General features: G+C 44.1%; 1 protein-coding gene across 1 annotated transcript in view; it reads left to right on the forward strand.

Moving 5' to 3' along the window:
- MTRR (5-methyltetrahydrofolate-homocysteine methyltransferase reductase) overlaps positions 1–11,203 on the forward strand; it is a 33,089-nt gene that overhangs the window by 19,505 nt on the left and 2,381 nt on the right. The window contains exons 9-14 of the mRNA XM_010857125.1: positions 2,314–2,494; positions 4,819–4,861; positions 5,406–5,592; positions 7,663–7,781; positions 8,958–9,050; positions 9,165–9,347. Of these exons, the coding sequence (XP_010855427.1) occupies positions 2,314–2,494; positions 4,819–4,861; positions 5,406–5,592; positions 7,663–7,781; positions 8,958–9,050; positions 9,165–9,347 (806 nt within the window). The remainder of the gene's footprint in view (positions 1–2,313; positions 2,495–4,818; positions 4,862–5,405; positions 5,593–7,662; positions 7,782–8,957; positions 9,051–9,164; positions 9,348–11,203) is intronic.

The raw sequence follows: 11,203 nt of genomic DNA on the forward strand, positions 1-11,203 counted from the left end.
TGGTCTTCATAGCCTGTGTTCAGAATAGTTCCCAAGCCATGCTGTGTCTCTGTAATGTCATGGACAAATATTTTTAAATTGCTCTTGTATTGAAATGTTATGTTTTCTTTTGAAACAAGAATTTCAAGTAGGGCTTTTCCTTAATCTTATTTTACTAGACGTTAACTCGATGTTGCGCGGTAACCAGGGATTAAAGTGGCCCTCGATGACATGGGTTTTCCAGCTGTGCACGGACACTTTTTCTCTAGTTGACAGGAGGCTTGGGGAGTGGGGCTTTCCCTCACCTGTCACTCATGTAAGGTTGGGAAGACCCCTTTTTGTGTAAAAGTCGGTAGTTAATTTATTACGTCAGATTCTTGAGGGAAAGGCGAAGGGTCGTGTTGACGCTGAGACAGGCTTGGGGGTGGAGACCCACTAGGTGTCCGTGTTGTGCCCCCGCCACTGCTGTTTTTCTGGCCCTGTTGAGGGATGAACTCAACAGGTGTTAATGGGTGAACTCTGCAAGCTGTTTTACCGAACTTGTATTGCCAGTGAATAAAAACATGATCACATTACACTGTTCACACTGCAGTGTTCATTCTCTGTTTTATTAAGGTGCTGACTGCATTTGTAGTCTTCGGGAAGTGAGCTCAATAGAGAGACTTAGTCCTAGGTATAATTTGAGTAAATTTACGATGCACTGTGATGAAAATTTCCTGCATAATTTCACAATTTTAGTTCAACTCTACCATTTCTGAAAACTTCACAATGTGTATATTTACAAATGTATTTTGTCTTACTGCAAAAGCAGTATGCTTGTAAAAAGTCTGGACACAAAAGTAATACAGGAAGCAAAAGTGCTTTTTAATTAGACCCCTGCAGTTAACAGGGCTTCCCTCGGTGCCTCAGAGAGTAGAGAATCTGCCTGCAAAGCCGGAGATCTGGGTTCAGTCCCTGGGTTGGGAAGATCCGCTGGAGAAGGAAATGGCAACCCGCTCCAGTTCTTGCCTGGAGAGTCCCAAGGACAGAGGAGCCTGGTGGACTGTGGTCCATGGGGATGTAGAGTCAGACACGACTGAGCCACCGTCACACTGCAGTTAACATTTGGATTTGTGTTGCTAGTATATATGCTGTTCTGTAACATACCTTCTTTTATTAAAAAGAAATCATGAGTTTGCATATCCCAACGTGGAAACATACTGGAGATCTTATTAAAAGATGCTATACTTGTTGATTTGATTAAGGACAGTCCATTGTTTCCAGTTTTTCACTATTAAAAACCCATTTAGGTCAACCTTCTGTTTGCATCTGTATACACCTGTCTAAATTTTCTTTTAAAAATAAATTCCTTGGAGTACAATTACTGTGTTAAAAATATTTAGAATTTAAGTTTTAGTAACGTTTGTCAACTTGTTCTCCACGTAGTACAGTATTCCCTTTATTAGTACTGTGAAGTTTCTGTTAAGTGTAAAATGAGAAATATGCTACTGTTTTAGCCTGTAATTTAGGAGGCTTTATTGACTTGAGAAAGTTTGGCTGGAAGTGTTCTTGGTAAGCTCCTGCGCTCCTGTAGCTGGTGGGTCTGGGTAGGTTGGGCAGGGATTCTTGGCTAGTCGGTGGAGACCCGTGACCCCACGGGAATGTGATCTCATCACCCCCGTCAAGGGCGTCCGGGCCTGGGATGCAGTGGTGCCCACTGTGTTTCAGGGAGCGTTGTTGCTCCCGCTCTCCTGTGAAGCCTTTTGGGCAAGTTAGGTGTCCTCTTGTACCCAGTGCCTGCCAGAAAAAGCTCTTAATGGTGCTCAAATAAGTGTCGAAATCCAGGTTGTAGTCATCAGCTAAGACAGGAACAGGTATTGTGTCCTGAGATAAAAACATTTGGTTAATGAGGGACATCCTTGGTGGTCTGGTAGCTAAGACTCTGGGCTCCCAATGCAGGGGCCCTGGGTTCGATCCCTGGTCAGAGAACTAAATCCCACATGCTGGGGAACTAGATGCTACATAAATAAATATTAAAAAAAAAAAAAAGTTTGCTTGGGAGACTTGACTTCCTGCTTACTCACATATAGCTGTCATGTAACTTGAGACCATACTTATGACTGATTAGGTCAGTTTAAGATACAGGGAAGGTGACCAAAAAATAAAAATGGGTCTTCCCACTTCGATGGGCTGCCATCAGAGCAAATATGAAACGAAATACCCTTTTCCCGGTCACACTCCTGGTGGCCACATTCCCTTTTTTTTTTATAGTTGGGCACATCCCAGGTGGACACCAACCCCGTGTTCTGACGCTGTGACCACAGAGCACGTGGTGACTTGTTGATTTGGCCACAGGCATTTCTGCGCGCGCTCGCGGACCACACTGGCGACAGCGCGGAGAGGCGGCGGCTGCAGGAGCTGTGCAGCAGGCAGGGGGTGGCCGACTACACCCGCTTCGTCAGGGAGGCCGGCGCCTGCCTGTCCGACCTGCTGCGGGCCTTCCCGTCCTGCCAGCCTCCGCTCGGCCTCCTGCTCGGTGAGTGGCCGCCGTCACAGCCCCCTCCCCGGGCAGCCCCTCTGTGCTAAGGGCACCTCAAGTTCCTGCAGGCCTGTGGGGGCACGTTTCCATACTGGTCAGTAAGCAAGCGTCTCACGGCTGGGCTTCCTGGGGCCTTATCCAGCTGAACTGCCTTCCTGAGGTCAGAGGATCTCTCTCCCGTTTTGTTTTGTTTTGTTTGCTTTTTCAGTTTTCTTTCCTACCATTGTCACTGTCATTTGATCTCTCAGTATTATTGTCATTCCGTCGCTAAGAGGTGTCCGAGTTTTTGCAACCCCATGGACTGCAGCACACCAGGCTTCCCTGTCCTTCACTGTCTCCCGGAGTTTGCTCAGATTCATGTCCATCGAGTCAGTGATGCCTTCCAACCATCTCACCCGCCGTTGTCCCCTTCTCTTCCTGCCCTCAATCTTTCCCGGCAGCAGGCTCTTTTTCTCCATTAATAGAATCAGTTGTAATTCTCTTTTTTCACTCAGCCTTCAGCCTAGAATCTGTTTTTCAGAAAGCACTTAGCCAAATTTTATCTAAAAATGAACTTTCCAAGAAAAGTATCTTTTTTAAGGATAGTGATAATTGACGAAGTGTGATGAAGTGTGCCCTCTGTGAGCAGGGTTCAGAAATGTCCCACCTGGGCAGGTCCAGATTTTGGTTCTTCAAGAGCCCAAGGGTCTAGTGCTGGCCCAGCATAAACAAGTGGCCTTACTCAGGGTGCCTCCGAGTGTGGACTTGGGGAGACAGGCATCCAGATAGAAGGTCACCCTGGTTTTTGCCCCGATCATGCCTTCTGGTCCTTGTACTCCAGCAGAAGAGAGTTTCAGATCTTCCTTAAGGACCTGGTGTCCGGACTTGGAGACGTTTACCAGGGATGGTGACTATAAGCGTTTATAGGATTTTAAAACCTTTGTTATTTAATACTTTCTATGTTTGTACTTTTGTCATCTCCTGTCTGTTTTCCTGCAGTGACGAATAGTGACAGGAAAGCATGTACTGTACTTTGTACTGTTAGGCTGGCAAGGTCCCTTGTGATGCCGAGTACAGTGAAGGGCACTCCTTGACAAGTCAGGCCTTTACAAGTCAGGCTCCTTTACAAGTGAGGCCTTTACAAGTCAGGCTCCTTTACAAGTGAGGCTCGTGCTCCCTTTTTACTTCTTAGTGTTCTCTGTCCTCCTCCAAGTGGTGAGGCTGCTCTTCTCATTTTCCTGTTCAAATGAACACTCTTATCCTCTTTCTTTTGAGCTAATAGTTCAATTCAATCCCTCAGTTGTGTCCAACTCTTTGCGACCCCATGGACTGTAGCACGCCAGGCCTCCCTGTCCATCACCAACTCTTGGAGTTTACCCAAACTCACGTCCATTGAGATGCTGATGCCATCCAACCATCTCATCCTCTGTCATCCCCTTCTCCTCCTGCCTTCAAGCTTTCCCAACATCAGGGTCTTTTCTAATGAGTTGGCTCTTCACATCAAGTGACCAAAGTATAGACGCTTCAGCTTATAAACTTTAGAAGTTTCTATAATTGAGACTTACAGAAACTTCAGTTATTTCCTAATGTCTATGAGAAAACTTAATACACCTAGGGGTTTGTGTTGAGCCCTCTTTTAAATCTTATTCTGACATTGCAACTGTAAGACATTTAGAAAGGGCTTTCTAAATTTTTGCTAAATAACTATCAAAATGATAACATACTGAACACAAAAATTTCCAGAGTTTTATTAGTGGACAATTCAAATATTGACTCTTAGTCTCCTTTTGAAAGAGTACCTATGTGTCTTGAAATCACTGGATTTCTGGGCAACTTGATTTAAGAGTGTTCACCGTTACACTCCAGTTTTTTGTTATAACCCTATAAATATAAGGAAAAATATTTTCAGCCTCAGTATTTTCCACAGTCTAATCATCTTTGAGTCACAATTGTATTTCAAGTCTGAAAACTCTGGAGACACCCCAGAAAACAATATAGTTGGTTCCTTGACTCTGAAGCCCATTTGTGGACCTTACTCTTATTCCTGTTTGCTGTTTTAAAAAAACCAAACGCCTTTAGGTAGAAATTACTGGCTTCACATTAAGGAAACGGATTCTGTTTGGTCTTTAAGATTTGGATGTGGCATCTAGTAATGGTCTGCTTACTCACAGTGAAAGTATAGGTACTTAAAAGTATGATGAAAACGGAAACAACAGTTGTTTTGAATATTTTAAATAAGAGAACACTTAGAAGTCAGACCTTTACATGTAGTTTACGTGTATACATATACTTTATTTTCAGTAGGAGTGAATTAATAGTTGCCTGTTTTTGCTTTTTTCTAGAACATCTTCCTAAGCTCCAACCCAGACCGTACTCTTGCGCAAGGTACTGATGCTTATTAACGTCATACATAGCATCTTTCTCCTAAAATACAGTGAAACTCAGACCTTCAGATCCTTGCTAGCTACAGGTCCATTTACTGAAAACCTACCAGATTTGTGGAAGACGGCAGCAGACGTGATAAGGAGTGAAGAACACCAGACCTGGACCCCCGTCCTCCCAGAGTGCATAGGGTGTGGCATCTTCATGGCTCTTGCAGTCCAGAACCGTGTCCCTGCTTAGCGAGCGTCCAAGTCCTCCCCCTGTGGCCTTATTGGTGTGCCTGGCCGCTTGCTGGGCTGGAGGAGGAAGGGGAGAGGGAGGGGTTCTGTATAAATCTCATCTAGTCTTTGGCGCACACAGGTAACCAGAAACTGTCCTGAGTGATACCAGGATGCTGGGGGCAGGGCTGACTTTGCAGCAAGCAGCAGAGCTGTTCTCTGAAGAGTGCGCACACAGAAATACCCCTCAGTGCATAAAAAAAGGCCTGGTCTGGCCTGTGTGTGTTAGTCCTGGTGCAGAGTTTAAAAACTTGCCTCTGTCTTTGCAGCTCAAGTCTGTTTCACCCAGGGAAGCTTCATTTCATTTTTAACATCGTGGAGTTTTTGTCTAACACCACGGAGGTGATTCTTCGGAGAGGCGTGTGCACGGGCTGGCTAGCCACCTTGGTTGAATCAATTCTTCAGCCGTACACGTGTGCAAACCATGTAGATGGCAAGAAAGCCCTGGCTCCCAAGGTATGAGGAGAATGCAGTTTTGGTGACGTGGAACGCGTTCATTGCTTAGTTGGAAAAATGTCCCCTGCATCATTCGTTACCAACAAACCATTCAAAGGAAACTCTATGCCACACTTGAGCTTTAGTCTTTTGGAAAGTTAGGAGAACATAATTTTCACTCAGTATTAAATAGTCCGTGTGTTTCCTCAATGTGTAAAGTATGAATTGTATACAGTACAGTATTCACTCCTTGCTCATCACGTTCGTAAACAGAAGACCTTTTGTGTTTTATATTTTGATTCACACTTGTCAAAATCTCATTTGAGACTATATGCAAAGGGAACAATTACATTCTCCCTCTTCACCCATAAGAATGGTTGAAATCGAAAAAAAAAGTTGAGTCTTTATCATGAAGTCTTTTCCATGGTTTTGAAAAATAAGACATTTATAATGTCTTATTCCTGGTTTGGTTGCTCTGTTACTGAAATTAAAAAGTTGACAGCCCTTGGGGGAATTAAGGCTTCTGATATATACTTGAGAGAGCTTAAGAGAAGACTGGGGCTTAAAATTGCCCTTGAACTTGGTGTTTTCCCAGTCTGCTGCCTGAAACAGGTGCTTTACCGTGTGTGTTTCCTTACCTCCACAAAATTTTGAGAACCGAGAAACTTCTCTTTTGGAAAGAAATGCTGTAGTAATAGTGCTGACACGCAAGTATCGTGTCACTTCATGGTCTCATGAAATAGCAGGTCTCCAAAAAGTTAAAGACAGCATACTGAGACACTTGCATTACAGACACCAAGCGTGGGTGCCTCTCACGCGTCCTTTCTTTCCTCCTGTCCTTTTCCCGCTTCTTCTTCCCCATTGTAACAGATTTTTATTGACTACCCAGTTTTGAGGCCCTGGAGGTGTGCAGCAGGAGCCGACTAGTACTCTCCCGTCTCCTCCCCGTCCCTGGAACATGGGAGTGTGGTCTCTTCAGCAGTTTTATTCTGCTTCATGGAACTTAACTTATTATCTGTTTTTCTGTAGATGAATGTTTGTTTATTGTCTTTTTCACACAGTAGAATATGCGTCCCATCGACATAGATTTGGTTTGCTCATTTCTCCATCCTAAGTGCTTGTCATATTGAGTACCTTCAGTAAAATTGTTAGGTGGATGAATCAAGTGAATAAGGCTAATGTAATATCCATCACAGCTTCCCTGCAAAACGAGAACAGTCATTTGACGCAACTCTGCCAGTTCTCCATTTAAAAAGTACTGTATCCATCCTGTGGATGAACTTCAGACAGCTTCCCTTGAATTAAAGGCTAAAATATATACGATTATATCTGTATGCAACGTAGGGACGATTCCCATCATTCTTAAGTGTTAGTATCATTCAGTGTAACTGAAGCATATGGCAGAGTGAAACTGAGAGTCAAGTATGTTAACAAGCTGATTCCTTGTAAGTGTCCCTGGCACATGGTTTAGAAGAAAACCCTTTTGAAATTGTGGCAAAAAGATTTTTATCTGTATCTCATTCATTAGTCTAGCTTTGCAGCAAACCCTGGATGCACAGGAGCAGAGGCCGTGTGGTGCTCTGGCATCCTTAGGGCAGCCCCTTCGTTTCTGTCTCGCTTGCCTAGTTTCCGCTTAAACCCTTCACCCCTTCTTGGCGTTCGTCTGCATTGCCCCTTTATGTCCTGATGTGAAGGACCCTGTCTTCATTTTGTGTGTGCATTTCTTCATGATGCGTATGATGGGTTGCCCACTACTTTGGGCCTAGAAAAATAGCTCATTATTTATTTATTTATTCAGTGTTCTACCTCGGAAAAAGCCCTGTCATTTTAAAAATACTTTTGATTTAGAAAGAAAAAAATTTACAAGACAGACTTGTTTATTTCTCTGCGTTGACAGATGTGTTTGTGGTTTCAGTACGATTTAATGCCGGTACTTAATTTTGTGATGCTTCTAAGGGGAAGGGGAAGTGATGAAATTAAGGGGAAGTTTCACTTTCTGATTTCTTTGGCAGACAGCACCTTGGATATATGCTTTTGTTCAGGTTCTTTTTTTTTTTTTCCAAACTTATGAGCATTGCCTTAACGTTTCAGATATCCATTTCTCCTCGAACCACAAACTCTTTCCACTTACCAAATGACCCTTCAGTCCCCATCATAATGGTGGGTCCAGGAGCGGGCGTGGCCCCCTTCATTGGCTTCCTGCAACACAGGTATGTATCCCTCGTGGACCTGGCTGGGAGGATAATAGAGCGTTTTTTTGTTTGTTTGTTTCTTCTGGGGTTTTTAGGATATTGGACTTCAGTTGTAAAATTTTTATTTTAAAAAATTATTATGAAATGTGTGATAGCATAGCATAACTTGTCACTGTGGGAAAAGTGAAAATATCGTCCAGAGATCTTGCTTTGTGCTGGAACTTCTTTTTTACTATAGTATTTACTGCCTGCACCGCCCAGCCCTGCAGTGCTGGGGACAGATTCCAAGCACATCTTCATGCTGTGTTGACGTGCGGCTGCCCCATCTGTTCCTTTGTTGTTGTTGTTCAGTCGCTCAGTCGTGTCCGATTCTTCGTGACCCCATGGACTGCAGCACGCCAGGCCTCCCTGTCCTTCACTATCTCCCCGAGTTTGCTCAAACTCATGTCCGTTGTGTCAGTGATGCCATCCAACCATCTCATCCTCTGTTGCCCCCTTCTCCTGCCCTCAGCCTTTCCCAGCATCCATCTATTCCTTAACTGGGTCATCACAAAGACCCAAGTACACTCAGCATTTCAAAGTCAAACCCCTAACGCCAGTAATTTTCAGTAGAATAATATTAATTCATGTATCTTCATATCAGGGCATAATTATCTGATACAAATAAAATTGTGCTTCTCTCCCTGTGTGTAAAATAACAATTCTTACGTAACGTTCCCCAGGTGGTGGAGTAATATGCTTTGGGCAAAATCTTTGTGTAGTTTTCTTTTTTGTGTTGTTAAGAAAACAAAAAAGTGGGGCATGTCAACCATGTCTGAAAATTGCACAGCAGACTGTTCTACCTTTAAAGCCCTGTGCCTCTTTTCTATTACACTAACTGAGAGTTTTTAGTCATAAGATTGTTGCTAGTATTTAGTGTAGAAATTAGTCAAGGTTTCACAGTGTGGTCATTTGAATTACCCCTGCTCTGGAGATGTCATATAAAGGTCATAGATGTCTCAGCCCAGAGGTAAATTTACTTTCTCTAGCGTCCACTGAAGTGGCCGACTTACCCTGTGGACAATGAAGTGTAAATTCAGTAAACGGACTTTGAGTGACTGCAGAGTTGGGTTTTATAGACCTACCTGGAGAGGCAAAAAAGAGGTTGCTGTTACCTGTTATTTCTACCAGACCTCAGCTTTCGTTTCCCCTTAGAGAGAAGCTCCAGGAACAACACCCAGGGGGCCACTTTGGAGCCACGTGGCTGTTCTTCGGCTGCAGACACAAGGAGAGGGATTATTTGTTCAGGTACTTACCAGCCCTCTTGTTGTAAGGCTTTGCCATGTTCTACAGTTGTCATCTCAGACTTCTCCAACATGAAATTACAAATCTTCCAGTGACCCGTTACGTATTGTGTTTCAGAGACGAGCTCAGACACTTCCTTAAGTGTGGAGTGCTCACTCACTTGGAAGTCTCCTTCTCAAGAGATGTTGCGGTGGGGGAGGAGGAAGGCCCAGCCAAGTATGTTCAAGACAGCCTCCAGCGTCACAGCAAGCAGGTGGCGGGGGTCCTCCTCCGGGACAGCGGTTATGTCTACGTGTGTGGGTGAGTGCAGGGGGTGGGGACAGTCAGTGGTGTTCATTAAAGAAACCAGGGGCCCATTGGTTAACGACCCGGACCTGTACAGGTGCAAGATCTGATTCTCAAGTACAGGGATAGAAATACAAGTTCCAAAGCTATTTCTATGTACCCTCGATAGCCAAGAAGTTGTTATCAGGAAAAGAAAGTGAAAATTAACTCACGCAGCCTTCCCTGGGTCCAGGGGTTAAGACCACACTTCCGCTGCAGGGGGCATAGGTTCAGTCCCTGGTTGGGGAGCTAAGATCCCAAAAGAAAATTAACTCGTGCATTGCAGACTGCTCTGTGCTCTTTTAAATTAGGTTTCTCTGTTTGTTTTTGCTATGCCTAATTCATTGTTTAATTGATTTTGATCAGTGAATACTAAACGTGTGATTTTTGCAGTCGACCTAGGAAAAGAGCTTCGGTTTTGACTCTGAGAATGGTTTCCCTCATGGCTCAGTTGGTAAAGAATCCGCCTGCAATGCAGGAGACCCTGGTTTGATTCCTGGGTCAGGAAGATCCTCTGGAGATGGGATAGGCTACCCACTCCAGTATTCTTGGGCTTCCTTTGTGGCTCAGCTGGTAATTAATCTGCCTGCAATGCTGGAGACCTGGGTTCGATTCCTGGGTTGGGAAGATCCCCTGGAGAAGGGAAAGGCTACCCACTCCAGTATTCTGGCCTGGAGAATTCCACAGACTGTGTAGTTCGTGGGGTTACCAAAGAGTCGGACACAGACTGAGCAACTTTCACTTTCACTTTTCACTGAGATTATGAATTTAGGATTTTTTTCTTAAGACATAGTTTGTAATGTCAAAGTTGACATACACCAGGAGTCATTCTTGCATTTCATCTACTTTTTGAAACAAGAGCCATTATAGAAACCCAAGATCACCATAGGGGAAAAAAAATTTAGTAACTGGCTACGTGTTTTAATGGAACTCAAAATGTTTGCTAATTAAAAAGGAGTTTTGAAATGAGAAACTACACTTTTTTTTTTTTAATTTCTAAAACTGACACAGAAAAAGAAATATTGGCATAATGACCTGGAGATAATTGAAAAGATTTATAAAACAGAACTTACTTTTTGGACTTACTCTCTGTGATACATTCTGATAATGTCTATTTGTTCATTGTATCATTTTTAAAGAAAGCTGACTTTGGCTCCTAAGTTGATTTCACGACCCATTAATGACTCCTCAGATAGAAAAAGTTGCTTTAGGTCAGAAACGACCGGGCTCCTGGATGTTGTGTTGGTTTATGTTTTCATGTAGCTTCTAGTGAAGTGTTTGGTCTTCCTTTTGTTTGCAGAGGAGAGTGCTGTCAGATTTAGGCTGAAGTTTTAAGTGCAGCCCTAAAATAATGGAGGTGAAGTCCGTGTACAAACATACATGTACAAGTATATGAATAACTGGTACTTGAGATCTTAAAATGTTAGCCCAGAAGTAACCCTTCACCATCACTGGTGCCTCATTCTTTCACATCCGTGAAGTGAGGTTGATACACTCACAGCTGGTCTGAGGTCCGAGGTGAGGGCTCAGAGTGAACGCCCCATGGCTTCTAGTGTGGACCAAATAAAGGGGACCTTGAGGAGGACAGCCACCGAGGAAGGTGCGAGCTTGTCCCTCGTCCCAGGGGACACTGTCTCAAGGGGGAGCCTTTGCTGCTGAGAGTCAAGTAAGAAGACGATGCAGGGCCCAGGAGATGTGGTAGCTGGAGCCCTGGACGTGAGGAAGGGCGGGGACGGGGGTGGCCTTGAGGTGCTCTCGGTGTGCTTGGGCAGAGCAGGAGGAGGACGTTGGAGCAGCTGTTATGTCTTTCTCAAGGAACCTCGCTGGAAGGG

Source organism: Bison bison, unplaced genomic scaffold (assembly GCF_000754665.1).
Source record: "Bison bison bison isolate TAMUID 2011002044 unplaced genomic scaffold, Bison_UMD1.0 scf7180017864377, whole genome shotgun sequence".
In the NCBI taxonomy this organism is placed as follows: domain Eukaryota; kingdom Metazoa; phylum Chordata; class Mammalia; order Artiodactyla; family Bovidae; genus Bison; species Bison bison.